The sequence below is a fragment of the Dromiciops gliroides genome, chromosome 2 (assembly GCF_019393635.1).
Source record: "Dromiciops gliroides isolate mDroGli1 chromosome 2, mDroGli1.pri, whole genome shotgun sequence".
NCBI lineage: Eukaryota > Metazoa > Chordata > Mammalia > Microbiotheria > Microbiotheriidae > Dromiciops > Dromiciops gliroides.
In genome coordinates this window covers 662,819,927-662,843,442 of record NC_057862.1, presented here as the reverse complement: position 1 = coordinate 662,843,442, position 23,516 = coordinate 662,819,927, and the positions used below count along the sequence as shown (strand labels likewise).

The window sequence follows — 23,516 nt, the reverse complement described above, 5'->3', positions numbered from 1 at the left end:
TCTGAGATGGTGGGAGGAGGGGGAAGAAAGAGCAATGAGGCCACAGCCTCATAAAGTCCAGTCAATGGGCACAGGAACAATTTCTGTCCTGTTTTACCTCCTCCTTTGAAACTCCTCTGTTTTGAAGGCTCCTGTGATCACAAAATTACAGAACTGGAAGGAGGGGGACCTCTTGACCTCAGCAGCCATATAGTCTAACCTGTAGCTGAAGAAGAATTTCTTTTCCTACATACCTGACAAGTAGTTATCCAAGGCTATCTTTTGTTCAAAGACTTCATTGAAAGTCACGATTGTTTTATACTGTGTGCTGTGTCTCCATCACCTAGCACAATGCCTGGTACACTGGGCTTAATAAAATGATTGATTGACTGATTGATTGAAGAGAAGCTCATCACAAATTTGGATAGCTCTAATTATTAGGAAGTCTGTTCTTGACATCAAGGCTACGTTGGCCTCTTTGAAGCTTCTCCTTACTAGAGGCAACTAGGTAGTGCAGTGGATAGAGTGCTGGAGGCAGGAAGACCTGAATTCAAATCCAGCCTCAGATACTTTACAGTGTGATCCTGGGGGAGTCACTTAATGACTCTTAGCTTTAGTTTCCTCCTCTATAAAATGGAGATAATAATAGCCCTTTTCTCCCAGAGTTATAAGAACAAAATGAGATAATATTTGCAAAATGATTTGCAAACCATAAAGTGCTATATGAATAGGGGCTATCATAATTAGCCTGTACAACTCTGAACAAGTAAGGATCCCTCTCTGAATCTCTGTTACCTAACCTGGAAACTAAGTATTAGAATACTTACACTACCTACATGTGAAATTCTCTGGTAATTATAGAGTACCCTGTAAACAGGGGTTATTATTATTAGTAGCCATAGAAGGAGCAGTGATGATGAGTCTGATGGTTGTGGTGATGACGATGAGCGGAAAAGCAAAAGAGATACACGAAGAAAAAACTACTGGTGCAATCTTCTGACTTGGTCTGGTTGCTAAACTGTCTAAATTCTAGTGTGTGATATACTTGGTAGCAGTGCAGGTCTTGTAGGGTGCTAAACTTCTCCCAGTAGCTACTAAAAATTCTACCTTATACTGTTTAAGTATAAGTTTTTCTCCCCAAATTATCCAAAACCCTAGTTTGATTACAAGGGTACCCCCTCCAATCCAGTAGACTTGTGATCAATAGTAGTAATAATAATAATAATAATAATAACTCACATTTTCTTTTTTAATTTAATTTTTAATTGATGGAATAAAATAAGCATTTCCATAACAGTACAATTTTAAAAAAGATGATTGCACATGAAACTGTAAATCTACTGTGCACAACTCGCTATTCCATTCAAATATACAACAAAATTGTCACGTAAATTAATTTTTTTATAACTCGTGTTTAATAACTATTATGCTATGAATCAGAGGCAGAACTCAAATACAGGTCTTACTGACTCCCCCCTCAAGCTGTCACACCAGTACACTGCACTCAGCAGCACATCCCCTCAGCTCCAACTGCTTAAGTTATCCTTACTCTGTCTCACCCTCAAATATCTCCTTTTCCCGTTAGGTCCACGTGACTAACCCTGATGGCTCTCCTGCTATAGAGGTCCCAGTCACGGTTGACTCTGCCCGTGGTAGTGTAAAAACACTAGAAGATGGAAGGGCAACGCTAATCGTAAACACTCCTGGGTACCAAACCACATTGCCCATTGAAGTAAGGACCACTCAAGGGCGGCAGCCCACTTTCCCTTCAGGAAAAACCCGGTATATGAACAGTTCATTTGCCTCAACCCAGGTCACAAAATCTTAGTGGCTGTGGCAAAACTCTTTGGGGTTATTCCTTAGAACCCACTGCCAACTACCAGTATCTTTATTGTTTCTTTGTTTTTTCAATCTTTACTTTCTTTCACCCCTATGCCCCACCCAATCCAGACACTTTAAGCAGCAGGATCAATGTTTGTTAAAGGAGTGAACATGTGGATTGTGCTGCCAGTGGTCCCCTAACTGGGGACTCTCCAAGCTAATGTGGGAGGACCTTTGGTGGGGGATTTGGGGATGCTTGTTTGGCTACTGGATGGGCTGGATGGCCTCTGCTGTTCTTTCCAACTCAGAAGGCTTGGAACTCTGAGGATAAATGAATGAATGAATGAATGAATGAATGAATGAAGGGAGGGAGGGAGGTGCTGGCAGTGATTGACAGAAACAGAAGTGCCGGAGAATGTCACTGAGTTCTTCGACAGGGGGGAAGGGAGAGAGGGAGGGGGGAGAGAGAGAGAGAGAGAGAGAGAGAGAGAGAGAGAGAGAGAGAGAGAGAGAGAGAGAGAGAGAATGGGGAAGAGGGAAGGGAGGAGAGGAGGAGGTGGGAGAAAGAGGAAGAACATGCACGAGAAGGGGATAGAGAGCGAGAACTACCAGTATATTTAAACAAGGAAGTATAGCACCCCGGGGAGAATGGTCTCTGTATTCCCAAACCAGGGAACAGTGTCATAACTAGTCATTCTTGTGACTGGGACAAGTGACACAAAATGTTCTCAGGATAAAGATAAATTCAGTAGGTAATGCTGGAAGGGAGCAGCAGACAAGGGAACACTAGGAGGAGAATATGCGACTTCAGGACACAAAGTCCAATGGGGAGGGAGAGCCAAAATTCTTCCTTTCAGGGATGAGGGCAGAGACTCCAAGATAATAGAGTGGGAGAGAGGGAGAAAAATTTGTTGGGGAGGAGACAGGAGAAAAGTCGGCTTGGGAAGCCACTCCCTTTGGGTGCGACCAGCTGGAACTGATCATTCTTGCTAACTAGGTGCTTAGCTTAGTAGTTAAGAGGGCACAAGTGTTTTAAATGACCAATTTTGGCACCCTGGATCAAACTCTGGGTCACCTTGCCCTAGTTCTGGATCTGACAAGGATGCTCACTTGACCAGCTTAGCTCAACCTTTTGTCAGAATCACAGTTATGAAGTACAGAATAAGGAACAGTTATGTGCCCAATAATTACATCTGGAAAAGACAGCTAGAAGGTCAGAATCTTTCCACTTATTCACACCACTGTCCATGCCCATGCCTCTCTTCTGGCCACCTAGGCTGCCACATTATTCAATGTTATCTCATGTGATGTCTTTGACAGGCACACTACACTTTTCAGCTACTGTGCTAGATTTATCTAGCAGCTCAACATCTGGAATGCAGCCTGATTTAACCTAAGGAAGGGCAGGAAGCTAGGAGATGACCATTCAGGACACCCAGTGCCTCAGCTGCAACAGCAGCTAGTTGCATCTCCCCTTCCCTGGTAGAGGGGAACTCTCAACTTTACTTCCTGGAAACTTACTGAATCATTGAGGCTTACTACACTTTCCCTGCTCCCATGCATTGGTTATGCTCCATTTCAGAGGGCTTGACATTGAACAGGGCTCAGAATGATTCCTCTGCAAGAGTCGCATTGATACATAGGTTCAGTAACCACATGAGTTTCCTTCCCAGGTGAGGACGGCAGATCCAAGACTCCCTGCTCAGCGTCAAACAACAGCAACCATGGTGGCAAATGCTTACCAGACTTTTCGAGGGTCCCAGAACTACCTTCACATCGGGGTTCCCTCCTCGGTAGTCAGGCCTGGTGATCACCTAAACTTGCAGTTTGTTTTGAAGAATGACAACAACTATGTGCAGAACCAGATCAAGTATATCTCCTACTTGGTATGGACCTAGTCTGTGATTGGGCAAGGGGAGGGGCACCAGGAGCCAGGCCACCCTGCATACCTGGGGAGGGGCAGCAGTGCTGAGCCAAGGGATCCTGAGGCAGCCACCACATGGATGGCAAGAGGCACATTCCTGCTCAGTCATCTTTTTTCCTTGTCTCCCCTCCACAGATCCTGAATCAGGGAAGAATAGTCAGACATGGCCAGCAGATCTGGGATCCAGGGCAATCGATTATATCCATGACCTTGGAAATTGAGTCAGACCTGATCCCTTCCTTCCGTGTTGTGGCTTATTACCATGTTAATCCATCGGGACAGAGGGAGATCGTGGCTGATGCTATCTGGGTAGATGTAAAGGACACTTGCATTGGCTCAGTAAGTTAAACCCCCTCTACATGGTAATTACCCAGCATGTTTTGGGGAAACAAGAAGGTGTTTTATGCTGATGTTCTTCTCCTAAAGTCTTTATAATTTTTGAAAAGAGATTACTCTTTCTGTCCCCTCTCTTTGTTCAGCAATCTGTCTCTACATTCATGAAGAACTAGAATTTTTCTGGATCAAGGTCACAGTGCTTTGAGGTCCCAAAGGATCCCCAGCCATTGCTGGGGTAAATGGGATGTTCAGGTATTAGGTGTCCATTCATGTGGATAAGTTTTCTTCAAACCCATTTCATAAAATCAGAGAATCTCAGATTTAGAAAGGACCACAGTTTCTTCACCTTCAAAGTACCTTATGGAGTTAGACTAGATGGATTTCTAAGGTTCTTGCCAGATCTAAGACTGTGATGTTATGATGCTATCCTAGGTAGGTATGTTATGCAGTAGATAAAGGGCTAGACCAAGACTCAGGAAGACTTGAGTTTAAAAAATCCCTCCTCAAACACATAACTAGCTAGCTGGTAAAGTCACTGGATTCCTTAGCTTCAACAATTTGTTTGGCTTCTATAAACATTCAAGCTCTAATACAGACTGTTAGATGCAGTATATCATTCAATGTATGAGTCACCCAGGTCCAGGTGACCTATACACTGGATACTGAAAGAGCTGGGAAATAATGATTGCAGAGGTAAGATCAGTGACTTTTGAAGTATTGTGAAGAATGGGAGTAATACCATAAATGTGGAGAAGTACTAAAAGAATAAAGAAATGCTGATTGGATGAGAGTACAATTAGATAGATTTAGAACTGGTTGAATGAGTGGTAATCAATTGTTTGATATCAGTTGGGAAAGGAGTGGTAATCAATGGTTTGATATCAGTTGGGAAAGAGGCCTCCAGAGGAAAGCCCCAGAGAACTGTACCTGGCCATGTGCTATTCAACATCTTTCTTCCTTTCTTCCTTCCTTCCTTCCTTCCTTCCCTTCTTTTTTGCTGGGCAATGAGGGTTAAGTGACTTGCCCAGGGTCACACAGCTAGTGTCAAGTGTCTGAGGTCAGATTTGAACTCAAGTCCTCCTGAATCCAGGGCCAGTATTTTATCCACTGTGCCATCTAGCTGCCTTATCCAACATTTTTATAAGCAACATCAATAAGGCACAGATGGCATGATTTTACATTTTGCAGTTGACACAAAGCCAGAAAGGACATCTAACATTGGCAGAGTCACATTCTGGTAGATTAGAACTGTGATGTTTAAAATTTAATGTGTGGTCGCCTTAAATTAGAAGCTTTAGCACCAGTCTTTGGGCATTACGTATTTATTAAAGCATACCAGGTATTCACACGGAGTTCAGAAAGTTAAGAAAAGGGTTATCTAGCCTAGAGTTCCAGCCTGGTCTGGTTCTTCCTCAAGTCCTCCACCATGAGCCTGCTTCAACCACGAACTCCCTCTCAAACTAAGTGTGAAAGCTTTTTTATAGGTCTGGAGAAGAGGTGGTCCTTACACACTGCTTCAAGCTGATTGGTAGGTGTCATCCAAATCCATTGGTTCACTGGACTTGAAGGTGGTCTTGAGTTGAGTTCAAAGTTCTCAGCTTCTGAGAACAATGCCTTCTTAAGGGCTAGCCAGGTGTGGTTACAATAACTTGAAGTAGGCTAATCAGCAGTCAATCACTCTTACTTAATTCAATCAGTTTAGATTAATCTCAACTCTTTTTTTTTTTTTTTTTTAGTGAGGCAATTTGGGTTAAGTGACTTGCCCAGGGTCACACAGCTAGTAAGTGTTAAGTGTCTGAGGTCAGATTTGAACTCAGGTACTCCTGACTCCAGGGCTGGTGCTCTATCCACTGTGCCACCTAGCTGCCCCCACTTTAGATTAATCTCCAGGTGAGCCTTTGAGTATCTGCCAAATCCCATTATTTCCTCACAGAACACTGGAAAAAATCAAATAAGATGAAATTTAAGATGAATGAAAGTAGAGTCTGGATGAAATCCTAATCACTATCAATATCATTTCTGTTGTCCATTTCTCTCTTTTAAAAATTTCTAATAAGGGGTGGCTAGGTGGCACAGTGGATAAAGCACTGGCCCTGGATTCAGGAGGACCTGAGTTCAAATCCAGCCTCAGACACTTGACACTAGCTGTGTGACCCTGGGCAAGTCACTTAACCCTCATTGCCCTGAAGGAAAAAAAAATTCTAATAGCTTGTTTAAATAATTCAGGATTAAATCTTCTTAAATGTATCTTTTCACTCATTACTATTCTTTTCTCTGTGTCTGTTCACAAACAGCTAACTCAGGGATAACTTCCATGTCCTCAATAAGTCTTTCCTTATCCATTAAAATGTACAGAATTTCATTCTTTGTGATTTTATTTGGTGCTTACTATGTCTAACACCATTTTTTCATTTTGAAGAAAGTATTCAATATACAGAAGCCTGATCCTTCTGTACAAACTTAAAAAAATTTTTTTTCCTTCTGTATAAACTAAATGTTTTTGTCCTCTCCCATTTCTTTCTCCGGATCCATATTTTCCCATGTATTTCCTTATATTCAGAACTGACTGGCAGCATAGCAGATAGAGTGCTGGGCTTGAAATCAGGAAGACCTGAGTTTAAATTTGGCCTCAAACATTTTCTAGTAGTGTGATCCTGAGAAAATTATTTAAGTCTTCCTCAGTTTCTTCAACTGTAGAATGGGGATAATATCAGCATCTACCTTGCAGAGTTGCGAGGATCAAATGAGATACGATTTTTTTTGTTATTTTTTTCTTTGTTTTTGATGAGTCAATTGGAGTTAAGTGACTTGCCTCAAGTCACACAGCTAGTAAGTGTTAAGTGTCTGAGGCTGGATTTGAACTCAGGTCCTCCTGACTCCAGGACTGGTGCTCTATCCACTGCACCACCTAGCTGCCCCGAGATCCTATTGTTAAATGGTGCTTGCTTCTTGGTTAAAGCATTTTGGTGGCTTCTGAGGTGCTGCTACTATGAAAGGCACCTAAAATATGAGGATCTTATGACCAAGGTGGATGTTCAAACAAAGGCATACATTTCAGCTCTGACATATCTACTCCAACAAAGGACCAAGATGAGAACCAAACCAAATAATAATCAAGAAATCCAGTGAGAAACTCTAATAAGTGGCTGACCAACCTGTACTTTTTGTATAAAAACACTATTACTTGACAGAAACACAAACATAGTACACTGTAATGGTCACAGAAAACTTCTCTTTGGCTTCCATGTTTTCCAGATGAAGATCCTTGATCTTGTCCTTGCTGATAGTTTTCATCACCAATGCTCATGGCAATCTCATATAGCAAAATACCTGTTTCATACTCTAGGCAAGGTTGAAAATTGCACCCCCTGTTTCCCATGGAGAGTATGATTCTTCCTAGGACATATGTGACTTGAATTACCATAAATAAATATCTATTTGATTTTCCTAAAGCACAGATCTGACCATGTCACTCTGCTACTCAATAAACTTCACTAATTCCATATTAGGGTCAAATACAAAACTCTGCTATTTGGCATTTAAAGCCTCTTTCAACCTTGCTCCAATCTACCTTTCTAGCCTTGTTTGCTATTACTCCTCATCACACATTCTACAACCAGGAAAAGCTGGCCTAGAGCTGTTCACACATTTCCCATCTCTGTGCTTTTACCCAAGCCATCCTTAATACCTGGAATGCTCTGCTTCCTAGTGTAGGGCCCTTCTTAGATCCCTAGTGAACTTCAAAGTTCAGTTCAGATGTATCCTTTTGCATGTGGCCTTTTCTGATCCACTCTGCTATTTGTGACCCCCCCATTATCTAGTACTTATGTCATATTTATTTTGTGTCAGCTTATATGTTTAAACATTTTCTCTTTCAATAAAAGATGAATTACTTGATAGAAAGGAACTATTTCATTAATGTCTTTGAATATACAGTACCAAGAAAAAGCTGTAGACTGAGTGACATATTGATACATGCCATAGGGAGGCAATTTTCTTTTTCTTTTAAAAAAAAAAGACCATGTTTGTTTACAAAAAAGAAACTCTGTATTTTAAAATTCCTATCATGATATCCCCTCCCTATGTGTCTTTCATGCCCTATGTGATATCTTGCCTACCTAGTCATAGCCCTTGCTTAGACACTTTATTCACGCCCTTGTCTCTTCAACAGCTACTGGTAAAAGCAGCTACTCCAGATGATGACATCATCCACGAACCAAGGGATTCCATGAAACTGAAATTAGAAGGTGACCCAGGGGCTTCTGTGGCTTTGGTAGCTGTTGACAAAGGTGTCTATGTCCTGAACAAGAAGAGATTCACTCAGAGCAAGGTAGATGGAAAATGTACTGGCTGGGATATTAGAGGTACTGGATTCAAATCCCACTTCTTATTTTTTCTGCACGTGTGTCCATAGGTTTCCCTCAATTTCCTCATCTACAAAACTATGGATTTAGACCAAATGACTTATATTTCCTTTCAACTCCAGAGAGAGAGTTCCGTGGAAAGAGTAATAACAATTCCCTGCCATTAACCACCATCCCTTAAAGTGGAGACTAACTAATTCTAGCCTCCTTCTGAAAGTGATGCTTATGTCTTTTACTAGGGAAGGATGATTCTCTCCCCAAGTTTCATAAATTCAGCCCAGGGGATGATGTGAAGCATTTTCACTTTAAAGCTAAAAAGAGCCAGAATGATCTTATGGGATAGAAACCTCCCTGAGCCTAAATGTTGGCTCCTAGTCTCTGAAGACCTGTGGTCACTGCAGCTCATGGCCAGAGCTCCATAATATGTCCCAAGCAGCTAAATCACAAGAAGTCAGCTTCTTTAAGAGAGGAGACAAGATGGGCTTGTGCACTGTGTACCCCCTGCTTCTGTTTTATTTCCAGAGTCATCTTGTTGCATCAAATGTAATTTCTATATCCAGTGGGAGGCAGTAACAATAAACTGGAGAGTGACAACCAATCAATCAAAAAGCATTAAGCTTCTACAATATATCAGGCAAAGGGCTATCTTCCATTTTGGTGTTAGTGCATACTTAACTGTGTCCCATCAAGCTCTAAGCCCACAAACCAGAACTCTCGGATAACTGGATCAATTATCCTTTCAGATCTATATGTCCATGGAATGCAGCTCTCTTAGCTCTTTGAGACAACTGGAATTATATAGAGAGGGTTGTAATCCCCAACTACCCTATAATGGTGTGTGTGTGTGTGTGTGTGTGTGTGTGTGTGTATGCTTTTCCCAGGTCTGGAAAACTGTAGAGGAAGGAGACCTGGGTTGCAGCCCAGGTGGTGGCAAAAATGCCCTCGAAGTGTTTACAGATGCAGGGCTGAGCCTGAAGACCACTGTGGGGATAGAAACCCATCTGAAGACAGGTACGTGTCAGAGATATGGTTCAAGATTAGACCAAGAGCCCTCTTTTGGCTAAGCAAGTAATGGGATGATCCTTACAAACTGCCTATATGAGGGTATCTGTAATGATGCCATTTTCAGGAGGGTATATAAAAGACAAGGGCAGTCAGGAAGATCTGAGTTCAAATCTAGCCCAGACACTAGATGTGCGGCAAGTCACTTAACTCTGTGTCTTCCTCTATAAAATGAGTGGGAGGGGCAGCTAGGTGGCACAGTGGATAGACTACCAGCCCTGGAGTCAGGAGGACCTGAGTTCAAATCTGGCCTTAGACCCTTGACACTTACTAGCTGTGTGACCCTGGGCAAGTCACTTAACCCCAATTGCCTCTCCAAAAAACCTCAAAACAAACAAAAAACAAAACAAAAAAACAACACAAGTAAAATGAGTGGGAGAAGGAAATGGCAAACTACTACAGAATCTTTGCTAAGAACTCCTTCCCCACCAAAAAAAGAAAAAAAGGAAAAAAAAAAGAAAACTCCCAAATAAGATCATGAAGCATCGAACATGACTGAACAAATAAACAACAACAACGACATAAAAAAGAAGTTAAGTCTCTATCACCCTGAAGAATATAACTTCTGGGAAAAGAAGCAGCTGAGTGACTTATTGTAAAAGTAAAACTTCCAAGGAGAAAGCCCCTGAGAGATGGTTTTCTTGGGAAATAGAAAGGAGACAGGGTTAGAGGCATAAGGAGGTTGATGTCAAGAAGTGCAGAGTAGAATAGAATTTTAAATATAGAGTAAATATAGCTTAATATCAAGATGAACCATGCAAAAACAAATAAGGAATATAAAGAAATAAGGGAAAAGAGAGTAAGAAAAATGTAAAATACCATATGAGATGCTTACTCCCTGTGTCTTCTTGGGCAAGTCACTTAATCAGGGCCTCACTAACCTAATTTGTAAAAATGAAAGAGTTGGGGGCAGCTAGGTGGCATAGTGGATAGAGCACCGGCCCTGGAGTCAGGAGTACCTGAGTTCAAATCTGGCCTCAGATACTTAACACTTACTAGCTGTGTGACCCTGGGCAAGTCACTTAACCCCCATTGCCTCACTTAAGAACAAAAAATGAAAGAGTTGGATTCAATGATCACTAAGATCCTTTCCAAAAAAAATTAAAAATTAAAAATAAAAGATCCTTTCACATTCTCAATGTGCGAGTCTATGAATATTTGGAAGAGGAAAACACCTTAGAAACAAATTAATTCAACCGGATCATTTTATACACGAGGAAACTGTGGCCCCTAGAGGTTAGGACTAAGCTGATCTGCAGCAAAGCCAAGATGATGATTCTTCCCACAAGGCCCTGTTTAAGTCCTGGCTCCTCTTTGAAGAGTTTTCTGCCTGCCCCCAATAATGCACCATTTCCCTTCTCTGAGGTGCTCAAACAATTAATATTGGTGCCATTTTTTTTGGCGCATTCTCTTTGGAACAAGAATTCCGGGAATGTAAGAGAAACGCAGTTCTTGGCTATGTTTTTCTATTTAGAACTGGCATGTGAATCATCGGAAAGACGCCGTCATCGACGATCCCTACAACTCATGGAAGAAAAAGCTGCTCAAGGTGGAAGAAGGGCTGGAGGGTGGGGGGAAAGAAGAGATGGTGTGGATTAGGGGTTAGAGTTGTCCTTCCCCCAAAGGTTCCAGTACCTGGAGGCAGGTGGGCCGGGGAGGAAACTCAGGCTCATCTCTGCTCAGTCCATCAGGCAGCAAACACTGATTTAGCGCTTATGATGCAGCATTTGCTTTCCCTTTAGTCTAAAGGTGGACGACTCCTAGAACCTGGAGGCCCTTTTTAGGATCACCCCAAAATGACCGGCCTCAGGTGTTTCACAAGGGGCTGTTTCCAATGATCTAGGAGTTCAATATGAGGAAAATAATGTTTATGCCAGCCCCTTATGGGCAAGGGCTGTGTTTTTGCTTCTCTTTATAACCCTGGCACTTAGTCTTGTGCCTGGTATATAACAAATATTTAGAAAATATTTGTTGATTGCCAAGAGGAAAAGAACCCCAGGGAGGAGTTGATCTTGGGTCAAAGAAAGCGGGGCCATATGGTGCTAGAGATTTGGGCATAGTGTCTGGATGTCCAGGAGGGGTTAACCTAAGAGTCTGACCCTGGGCAGTGTCTCAGTACAAGGATCAGGAACAGAGACGCTGCTGTGAGCATGGCATGCACAGGAACCCCATGAACCACAGCTGTAAGAAGAGGACCGACTACATTGTGGAGGGCAGTGAGGCCTGCAAGGAAGCCTTCCTGAATTGCTGCCAACATATCCAGGATCTGAGGAACAAGCTCCTGTGTCCAGACGACCTCATCTTAGCCAGAAGTATGTGCCACTGGGGCAGAGAGGGGAAGGCGCATGTATGGCTGGTGGATAGAGGTCCAGGGGGGGTCTCACCAGGCACCCAGCACTGAAGGAATAGACAGTCAGGGATCCTAGCCCCAGACTCAAAGGTTGACAGCTGACAAAGGGAAAGACTTCCTGGACAGGCCATGTAGCTGGGTGGGGAGAGAAACCTTGGTCTGGTGTTTAATGAGAAGTTTAATGGAAAGAAGCCAGGACTGAAAAAACAGATTCCAGGAGACAAGACCAATTCCGCCACTAACCTAGAGTAAAACTTTAGGAGAATCACTGTCTGTCTCTGAAATTAACATGCTTCATAAAGTCCCTTCAGGTACATCTAGAGCCATGGGACCTGGAGAGGGAGGAGGGACTAGTAGGGTTGGAGGGGTAGGCAGTGGTAGAGGTAGTGTTAGGCAGTGATGGTGCATGTTCACAGCATCAGGAGAAGCTTTGGAATTTCATTTGTTCATCCCGTCTCTCTTGGATCCTAGATGACTGGGAGGATGAAATATTTCCCGAGGAAGACATTGTCTCAAGGAGTCAGTTTCCAGAGAGCTGGCTTTGGCATGTGGAGCAATTGACAGTGGACTCTGCTACAAATGACAAGTGAGAGGCTGCCCATACTCACTTCCTGCGCTCTCTGAGAGGGTCCTCCCCACCCCCAAGTATGTGATGCTGCCTATATTTCCCCACCCCATCTCCCACAGCACTCGGAACAATGTTGGATGCACAAGAGAACAGTTCGATGGATGTCTAAGAGATGGTACTCTAGCATGTGGTTTCCTGGGATTCCTTTAGCCTCTTGCTTTCTCTGAAGGTCCTGTTCTTTTCCCATTTTACAGAATTGCATCAAAAATTATCCCTATCTATCTGAAGGACTCTATCACCACCTGGGAAGTGTTGGCTATCAGTGTCTCCAAGACCAAAGGTGAGGGGGCAGCAGGTGAAGGAAGTGAAACTGTTGGGATCCCATGAACTCTGGACACAGACCCAGTATTTTTTTTGGGGGGGGGTGGGGCAATGGGGGTTAAGTGACTTGCCCATGGTCACACAGCTAGTAAGTGTCAAGTGTCTGAGGCTGGATTTGAACTCAGGTCCTCCTGAATCCAGGGTCGGTGCTTTATCCACTACACCATCTACTGCCCCCACAGACCCGGTATTATTATTTTAATATTATATATATGTGATATACATATATATGATATTATAAATAGAATAGAATTAGGTCCTATCTCCCAGGTCTCTGACATGATGCTATGTGAACTTCCCAGCTCCTAACAAATTGGTTATTAACATATGAGTTACTCAGATTTTCCAAGAAGAGACAGAGAGAGACAAAGGGGTGGAAAGATAGAATAAGAGAGGGGAGAGGGAGAGAGAGAGAGAGAGAGAGAGAAAAAAAAGGAAAGAAAGGCAGGGGAGATATTGGGTGTTGGCACTTGTTTTTCTGGCCCTTAGAAAGGGCTCAGGAGGAAAGTGAAGAGTAAGGTTTCTGCCTGTTTCTCTGGACTTACAGGGAGTGAATAAAGAGACACCTCAGAAGACCATATGTCCTTTGCACTTCTCCCACTCTAGTCAGGTCCCATGTAATTACCTACTTTCTTGCTAGAGCCAGATCTTTAACACCCCTGGATGTTGGACTCAACCTCATCCCTTCTGTATTCCAAGCTCCATGTTGGTTCTAAGAAGCAGTGCCCCTCCCTTCTTTTCTTTTCTTTTCTTTTTTTGTTTGTTTTTTCTTTTCTTTTTAACAATTTTTAAATTTTTTTGAATTTTCTTTTCCAAAATATATGTAAAAACAAATTTTGACATCAATTTTTTTAAAACTTTGTGTTCCAACTTCTCTTCCTCCCTCTCTTCCCACTCCCCACCCACAAGAACTCAAGCAATTCAAAATAAGTTATACATGAGTAGTCATGGAAAACATTCCCACATTAGTGAGAGAAAACAGTTAAAAAACAAAACTTCAGATTAAGGAATTGTCAAAGAAGAAAAAAAATGTGAAAAAATGTGTTTCCACTTGCCTTCCCTCCTTTTCAAGGGACCAGTCCACTTTGAATCAAGGAGGGTTTCTTTTTTTTTTTTTTTTTTTTTTTTTTTGTGAGGCAACTGGGGCTAAGTGACTTGCCCAGGGTCACACAGCTAGTAAGTGTTAAGTGTCTGAGGCCGGATCTGAACTCAGGTACTCCTGACTCCAGGGCTGGTGCTCTATCCACTGTGTCACCTAGCTGCCCCAATTACCACTAATTCTGACCACTTTTAGGGTTGGACCTTCAGGACACATCCAACCTTGCCTTGTTCTTCAGTTTGTGCTTTCTCCCTTCTTAGCCTTCTACTCTCTGTCCTGTATGCACACTGCAAATCCCTTTCTTTCTTTCTTTTATTTTGGTGAGGCAATTGGGGTTAAGTGACTTGCCCAGGGTCACACAGCTAGTTAAGTGTTAAGTGTCTGAGGCCGGATTTGAACTCAGGTCCTCCTGACTCCAGGGTCAGTACTCTATCCACTGCGCCACCTAGCTGCCCCTAGCCCATCTAATTCTATCTATTCTAGACACAGCTATATGGACAGATGATATGTGTGTGTATGTATGTATGTATATATATATGTGTGTATATATACATACATATATGTATGTATACATGTGTGTGCATATATACGCATAGATATGACATAATTGAACTATATAAGCTATGAATTCTTTGTCCAGACCGCGATACTATTGGTATTGGCATCTCCCACTGAGGAAGTTGTCAATCAGATTGGCATCTGTTTACAGAGCTGCCTGGGGACACCAAGAGGATATGACTTGTCCAGGCTTACACAGCCAGTATGTTTCAGAGATAGGACTGGATCCCAGATATTCTTGATCCTGGGACCAGCTTTGTCCTTCTACTCTGGGATGTTACTACATATAGCATAACATATTGCACAACATACTATGTGTAACATAACATATAGCATAATATAACAGGGAAAATGGACTAACCCTGTGTTAGCTTTAGGGCTAAAATCCACTATGGAATTTTTTTTTGGGGGGGGCAATGAGGGTTAAGTGACTTGCTCAGAGTCACACAGCTAGTAAGTGTCAAATGTCTGAGGTCAGATTTAGAACTCAGGTCCTCCTGAATCCAGGGCCAGTACTTTATCCACTGCGTCACCTAGATGCTTCCACTATGGAATTCTTAATCTGGGACCTTTGGATTCTTTTTTTTTTAATTTTTGGTGAGGCAGTTGGGATTAAGTGACTTGCCCAGGGTCACACAGCTAGTAAGTGTTAAGTATCTGAGGCCAGATTTGAACTCAGGTCCTCCTGAATCCAGGGTCAGTGCTCTATCCACTGAGCCACCTAGCTACTCCTGACCTTTGGATTCTTGTGTGTGTTTTTTTTTTTTTTTTTTTTTTTTTTAGTGAGGCAATTGGGGTTAAGTGACTTGCCCAGGGTCACACAGCTAGTAAGTGTTAAGTGTCTGAGGCTGGATTTGAACCCAGGTACTCCTGACTCCAGGGCTGGTGCTCTATCCACTGTGCCACCTAGCTGCCCCGACCTTTGGATTCTTAAAGCATCTTTGGGTAGATTTCAGGGGGGTCTGTATATTTGAATGGGAAAAATATATCTTTATTTCTTTGTAATCCTACATATTTTATGTGTTTTAAAACATTATTCTGAGAAGGGGGCCAAAGGCTTCATGAGACTGCCAAAGGTATCTGCGATACAGCAAAGGTTAAGAATAACCCATTACACATGGCCAGAATTTCTGCTGGCATCAACACCTGAGATCATTCCCAAATTTCCTATTTTTTTCTCATCTACACCGATGCCACTAGGTCCCCAAGCTATGAAAATACCAACTTGCTTTTTATATTTTCATTTTGTATTTGGTAAACTGCAGAATTTTATGAAAAGACATTCCAAATCATTTACTCTCTGTCACTCCTGTTCTAAAGTATGTCAGAAAGAAATATGTAAGGATTTTTTCCCCTCACTGGATTGCAACGCTAACAGGTACTACTACTCCCAAGGGAAAAAGCTGATGGATGAAAGGCACTTGAGGTAGGAGTGAGGGATGACTTGGAACGCAAAATTTCTGGCAGTATTGCTCTACCCCCTCTTAACTTCTCAGGGAAGTTCTCGGCCTCTTAAGTTAAAGCAATCCTAGTAGTTATATGTGATATAATCCACAAGTATTAGATTCTCCTCCAATTAACGGCTAAAGTAGCCTCTTTCTACTACAGGGTAGGCTAAAAGTCATGATTATTATAACTCTTTTATTTTTGTTTTTAATTTACAATACCATATTATATATATATATATGTGAAATGAATTTACATTTTGTGTAAAAAATAAAATTTTGTAAACGGCAAAAAATAAAGAAAAATAATTTTCAAAATGTTAGTAAAACATCAGACCCCTTTGTGACTTTTGGCCCACCCTGTACATAGCTCAAAAGATGGAGGGGCAGCTAGGTGGCGCAGTGGATAGAGCACTGGCCCTGGAGTCAGGAGTACCTGAGTTCAAATCTGGCCTCAGACGCTTAACACTTACTAGCTGTGTGACCCTGGGCAAGTCACTTAACCCCAATTGCCTCACTAAAAATAAACAAAAAAAAAAAAGATGGAGAGTAGTGTTTGACATGGGTAAAGACAAACTCCCAACAACATGAAAGTTGTACCTGTCCCCATTTTGCTTACATGGGAATGTTTCTACCAGGTATGCCTACCCTTTGGCTAACTCTTGGGTTTGTATAACATTCTCCCTATATCTCTGAAACTTATTCTGCTATAGAAGGACTTTTAAAGGGGGGCATCCAATCCTCAACTTCAACCATTCCTGACCTCTCACCTAGTGGTTCTCATCCTGAATTTTATTTAAAAGAACATATAATACCACAATGGGCTCTGGATAGCACTGAAGTGTCTCTAATCTTACTTCACACATTTTTTGGCTGAATGAAATCCCATAGCTAGGCTGGAAATAAGGTTGGTATCATTCTAAATTGGGGCAAAAGAAGTAGGAAAGGCCAGAGATACAAAAATCTACAGGTATTAAATAATGTTGGTTATCTAGTGAGGGGGGTAGATGAATGGATAGCTAGCCTCAGAGCTTCATTGGTATCCATAAAAGGCTAAATGTCCTGAAGAAAGATCTCAAGTAGATCCTCAATGGGAAGAGATTGTGTGAATCAAAAAAGTGGATGAGTTGCAATCTGTACTGTTGAAAGAGTTTCTCCACTGGTGACACTGTGGGTTCATCAAATTGTTAAACAATAAAATTGAGCTTGAAAAATGGCATTTCCAGTTTATGGCTTATTGGTCACCAATGAAATAGAAGTTCATCACAATCTGGATTCATTTTGTTCAGAGCCATTTTGTATCACGCTGGCAGGCACCAACTAACACCATCATTTTATCTTTTCAAGAAAATGTTATAGTAAAATAGCTTAAAATTATCCTTCTTTGAAGGCCAGAAAGTCTAGTGACAAGAGTGTTTGGTTTAGCATACTGGGTACCTGCGTTCTAATCCTGGGTCTGCTCCTTATTACTTGAAATCTCAGACAAGTCACTTCACTTTCTGAAGCTCAGATTCTTCAGCTGCAAAAGAAGGGGGGTAGACCTGATGATGTCTAAGGTGCCTTCAAGCTCTAAATATTATACACTGATTCTGTAGGTGGCATCCCCAAGTTGGCATTGAAATATATTAATAAGATAGAGGAGGAAAACTCTTGTCATATTGATTATAACTCTGCAAGGATCACAGATGTCTGCCTCCATGGCTCAAGGTTCTTTCAGTGATGTTGGCCAAAAAAAGGTCTTATTTAAAATATGATATGGTAGATATATGTGCTCCTATATTTTCTTTTTTGTTTTGTTTTTTGGGGCAATGAGGGTTAAGTGACTTGCCCAGGGTCACACAGCTAGTAAGTATCAAATGTCCAAGGCCAGATTTGAACTCAGGTCTTCCTGAATCCAGGGCCGATGCTTTATCCACTGCACCACCTAGCAGCCCCTGTCCCTATATTTTCTCCTTCTGATAAGGCATCTTCCCTCCTGTCTTGATGTCTCAGCTTCTCTGCCCCTTTAGGTAACTGAAAGAACAAATGAACAGAATTACAAATGGTTGCTATCCATCAGTATCACAAATGTCATAGCTACAGAGAAGCCAAACTGGCAAAAAATGAGATGTCAGCCTCCTAGTTTTTTCCTTTCTTTTAGACTTCTCTAACATAAGTTTGGATTTTTCTTGTTCTCTAGGGAGGCTACGATCACACAAATTCTGAAGTCACGCTCACAGCATTTGTGGTTGCTGCCCTAGAGGAGTCCAGGCCATACTGTGGTGACCATGTGCAGGTCTGTGTATATAGATAGGTGGTGCCCTTCTCCACCAGCTTTGGAACTTGTGATCTATGCCCCTAAGCCCATCACACACAAGTTCCTATTCCCTACCCAGCAACCCCCTCTCTCCTAGTGGCCAACTGTCCTCTATTCATTATGGCCTTATAACCACTTCTGCCTATTCGTGGTTCCACAGAATCTGGGTTCAAACCAAGACAAGTGTCCAGGTAGAAAAACCTATTATGACCTATGCCCTTCCTATCTTTCCGGTCTTTTTCATGCTATCCCCACCCCACTCTCTCTAGGATCTAGCTCCCCTGGCCTTCTTGCTGTTTCTTGTTTCTTGCTCCATCTCCCAACTCTAGGCCTGTACGATGTGCAAATTATCTGGAATTTTTCAATGACTCTTAGTTTCCCTGGCTCATGATTCATGGTTCAGCTCAAATTCCTCTCCCAACTGCTAGTGCCTTCCTCTCTATGTATCTTTATGTATCTTGTATATGCTGAGTGATTTATATGTTGTTTCCTCCTTTAGAACGAATGATCCCTGAGGCAGGAATTATTTTTGCCTTTCTTTGTATCTCTAGAGGCATCTGATAACATAGTGGATAAAACGCTGAGTCAAGTCAGGAAGAATTGAGTTCGAATCTAGCCTTAGAAATTTACTAGCTATGTGACCCTGGGCAAGTCACTTAACCTATTTGCCTTACTTTCCTCAACTGTAGAATGGGTATAATAACAGCATCTACCTCTCAGGGTTGTTATGAGTATCAAATGAGATAAAAATTGTAAAAAGCACTTAGCCCAATGCCCAGAACATAGTAGGCAGTATATAAATGCTTATTCCTTTTCCTAGTACTCACATGTATCTGGCACATAGTAAATACTTACATTTTTTTTTATTTTTAAATTTTTTTTAGTGAGGCAATTGGAGTCAAGTGACTTGCCCAGGGTCACACAGCTAGTAAGTGTTAAGTGTCTGAGGCCAGATTTGAACTCAAGTACTCCTGACTCCAGGGCCGGTGCTCTATCCACTGGGCCACCTAGCTGCTCCTTTAAAATAAAAAAAAATTAAAAAAAATTTTTTTAGTAAATACTTAATAAATAGTTGTTAACTCCTGAATCTGTCACTTAGTTTCTTAGCTATCCCTCCAGCTATGAATTATTTGAAAATTTTATGTGCATTCCACATATGGATTTATTGAAGTCACTGATAAAAATTTTAAACAGACTGGCCCATACACAGATCTGTGGAGATCTCCTTTTAAGTCAACTAGAAAACCAATTACTCTTTAGATCCAGCCATTCAGCTAGTTCTGAATCCTGTCATCTAGCCCATGCCTTTTTTTTTTTTTTTGCGGGGCAATGGGGGTTAAGTGACTTGCCCATGGTCACACAGCTAGTAAGTGTCAAGTGTCAAGTGTCTGAGGCCGGATTTGAACTCAGGTACTCCTGAATCCAGGGCCGGTGCTTTATCCACTGCACCACCTAGCCACCCTGCCCATGCCTTTTCATACCTCTCACAGAAAAAGCACAAGGTGCTCTAACAGATGCTTCACAAGAACCTCAATACACCATATCTACAAAATTCTCCTGGTCTGCCAATTGAGTAGCCCAGTACAAAAAGAAAAGAAAGTTAGTCTCCATTAACTCTTCTTGATGAAGCCATGCCAGTTCTTTGTGATTACTGTTTCCTTTTCTAGATGTCTGCTAACCAGCTCTTTAATAATACACGCTAGACTTTTGCCAGGAATTGAATTTTACACTGTTCTATGATTTTATATTCGCTTCATTTTTGGGGGGGTGGGGTGGGGCAATGAGGGTTAAGTGACTTGCCCAAGGACACACAGCTAGTAAGTGTCAAGTGTCTGAGGCTGGGTTTGAACTCAGGTCCTCCTGAATCCAGGGCTTCCTTTATCCACTGGGCCACCTAGTTGCCCCACTCTTCCCTTTTTGAGAGTCAGGGCAATACTTGCCCTTCTCCATCCCTGTGGTCCATCTCCTGTTCTCCAAGATGAATAAATGAATGACTGAAAAATATTCATTAAGCACTGTTCTAAGTATTATAATCATAATTGTAATAAACTTCAAAGCTCACAAAATACTTTATAAATAGGATTTCATTAACCCTGGGAGTTAGGTGCTATTATTATTATTACTTTACAAATGATGAAACCAATGCAGATGGAGATTAAATGACTTGCTGAGTCACAAAATTAATAAGCATTTGAGTTCAGATTTGAACTCAGGTCTTTCCTACTCCAGGTTCAGTGCCACTTGGCTATGTCTCATTTCAAATGTAAATGAAAAAGCAAAAACAATCCTTGCATTCAAGGACCTTGCACTCTAATATGGGGAAATAGCACACATAGCAGAATGGTGACTGGAAAAGGGAATTTTTTGAAAGTCACTGATGTGATTCAGTAACCACTTAGTTTTTTTTCTTCAGTATCTGAAGATCTAGTTCATTGATATCAGCATGTGATGATGAACCATTGTTGATAGGAAGGAAGGGAAGGAAAGAAGTAAGATACTCCTTTATGGTGACAGTTACAGTAGGTGTGGTTAAAACTGGAAATTTGTCTCTTTTCCAAAGGGTAATCAGTCTCACTGTCATATGTCTTGGCATCAACAGACTGGGTAGTGCTGTGAGAAGGGACAAAGGGGGACTTCTGTCCATCTTGAGTCTTCTCCAGGTAGAGCAGACTCTGTAGCTCTTGGGATATAGGGAAAGAGAAGGGAGTCCCTTGATGTGTCCCTGACTCCCACCCAGATCAAAAATGTCAGGGGCCATGAAAATCTTGTCCTCAGAGTTTATCACAGAAATAGTCTTAGAGTTAGATGGGATGTTAAAGACCATTCACCTCAACCAATCCATTCCTGAAACAAAAAACATCCCTAATAAATGGTAATCCAGCCTTCACTGTGTGAGATTTAAAATTGGATATTAGATCATAAATCTCCCCTACTTAACTTTTCCCTTAATTTATCTCCCAGACTAGTAAATGGAAGAAGCTTCTGGTTTTCTAGATAGAGCCTTTATTGTATATAAGGTGTTGTTGATTAGAAGGATAGGAAAATAGAAATACAGTACAAATCGTCTTAAATCTAGGCTTAGTCTATATTCCTTATAAAAACTCACCAAACCAAAAAGGCCACCTTTGGAGTGAGGGAAACCGTCTGTGCCGCGCCGTCACTTCCTCCCGCCAAAGAAGAGACTCCTGGTCTTGCCCTCAAAGACCTTCACTTCATGGGCAGAACTCTTCTACAGTAAGTATCCAGCAGGTGGCGTCATTCCAATCATTACAGTCCCCCCTGTTGTTCCTCAAGAAACAAAATGTTTCCTTGACGGAATAGTAAAAACAATATAATAACTATTGCTAACTAATAATATGTGAACAACAATATAGAAAAGGAAGAGAGGAAAGTTTTGTCCAGAGGGGCGATTTTTTTTTTTGTCCTCATGAACCGACGCTTTGACATTAGTCTTGCAAAGGGAGGGCCTCTGCAGAGAATACATGTTACAGATGGTGTATAACAGAAAGGAGATAGTAAAAGCTAATAAAGCAAAACAGTTCATATAAAGTCTCTGAGTTCTCTTGTCTTCTTGAAGTGGTAAGATGTCATCAGGAGGAAACTGGATTCTGGTCTGGAAAACTGGATTCTGGACTCTGGTCTGGATTCTGGACTCTGGACTCTGGTCTGGAAAGCTGGATTCAGAGTCCAGAGTGCTAACCAGAGTCCAGAATCCAGTTTTCCAGACCAGAATCCAGTTTCCTCCTGATGACATCTTACCACTTCAAGAAGACAAGAGAACTCAGAGACTTTATATGAACTGTTTTGCTTTATTAGCTTTTACTATCTCCTTTCTGTTATACACCATCTGTAACATGTATTCTCTGCAGAGGCCCTCCCTTTGCAAGACTAATGTCAAAGCGTCGGTTCATGAGGACAAAAAAAAAATCGCCCCTCTGGACAAAACTTTCCTCTCTTCCTTTTCTATATTGTTGTTCACATATTATTAGTTAGCAATAGTTATTATATTGTTTTTACTGTTCCGTCAAGGAAACATTTTGTTTCTTGAGGAACAACAGGGGGGACTGTAACGATTGGAATGACGCCACCTGCTGGATACTTACTGTAGAAGAGTTCTGCCCATGAAGTGAAGGTCTTTGAGGGCAAGACCAGGAGTCTCTTCTTTGGCGGGAGGAAGTGACGCGGACTAGTGGGAGGAGGAAGGAAGAGACTGGTGCTGACTCTGGGGCTCTTTCCTGAGGACGCTGGCGGAGAAGGGAGCTAGAAATGTGCTCTCCCTTTAATAGATAGGAATCTAGGCCTTTCTCTCTCTCTTTACCAAATTCTTATTCTCCTTAATAAATGCTTAAAAGTCTAACTCTTGCTAAAGCTTATAATTTATTGGCGACCACTCATTAGATATTTTAGACAGACTAGCTAGAATTTTAGCCCTTAACAACTGGAAGACCTTAATCAGTGACTATTGATGGAATGACTGACTCAAGTCAGTCCATTTCACTTTTAGATGACTATTTTTGTTTTTGTTTCAATTCCACCCCCTCACATCTCCTGTTCTTAATCCTTCTCAGAGTTTAAATGGAAGCATCACCAAAGCTGTGGATTTCCTTGCCCAGAAGTACCCTCAACTAACTGAAACCTATGAGGTGACACTGGCCTCCTATGCCCTGGCACTGATGGGCAGGCTGGATAATGAGTCTGTGCTCCTTGATGCAGTCAGTGGTGAGTCAGAGAGGCTCCTTTTACTTCAAGAAAAAGTTGGAAGGATTTGAGGATAGATTGGAATTTATCAATCAATCAACAATCAAAAAACACTAGGTCTTACTGTGATGGACTATATTCTTCTCACCAATGCAATGGTACAGAAGAGTTCCAGGGAACTCATGATAGAAGAGGATCTCCAAATCCAAGAAAAAAAAAAGAAAGAAAGAACTGTGGAGTATAGATGCTGATTGAACCATATTATTTCTTTTGTTTTGGGTGCTGTTGGGATTTTTTTTTTTCTTTCTATTTTGAGGTTTTGCATCACTGCTCTGATTCTTTCTCTTGTAACAGGATTAATGCAGAAATAGGATTAATGTTATTATGTGTATATATATGTGTGTGTGTATATCTATCTATCTATCTATATCTATATGTATATGTATAGAGATATATAGATATAACCTATATCAGATTACCTGCTGTCTAGGGGAGGGGGGAGGGAGGGGTGGGAGGGAGAAAAATCTGAAATTGTAAAGCATGTATAAACAAAAGTTGAGAATTATCTTTACATGTAATGGAAAAAATAAAATACCTCATACATAAAAAAACCCCCAAAAAACACTAGGTCTACT

The 23,516-nt window shown here is 41.5% G+C and overlaps 1 protein-coding gene across 1 annotated transcript in view; it reads left to right on the top strand.

Moving 5' to 3' along the window:
* LOC122739579 (complement C3-like) overlaps positions 1 to 23,516 on the top strand; it is a 100,483-nt gene that overhangs the window by 50,026 nt on the left and 26,941 nt on the right. Inside the window, 11 exon segments of the mRNA XM_043981255.1 lie at positions 1,565 to 1,711; positions 3,474 to 3,686; positions 3,860 to 4,063; positions 8,232 to 8,390; positions 9,306 to 9,435; positions 10,961 to 11,035; positions 11,595 to 11,798; positions 12,308 to 12,422; positions 12,659 to 12,776; positions 18,067 to 18,162; positions 22,752 to 22,902. Coding sequence (XP_043837190.1) covers positions 1,565 to 1,711; positions 3,474 to 3,686; positions 3,860 to 4,063; positions 8,232 to 8,390; positions 9,306 to 9,435; positions 10,961 to 11,035; positions 11,595 to 11,798; positions 12,308 to 12,422; positions 12,659 to 12,776; positions 18,067 to 18,162; positions 22,752 to 22,902 — 1,612 coding nt within the window.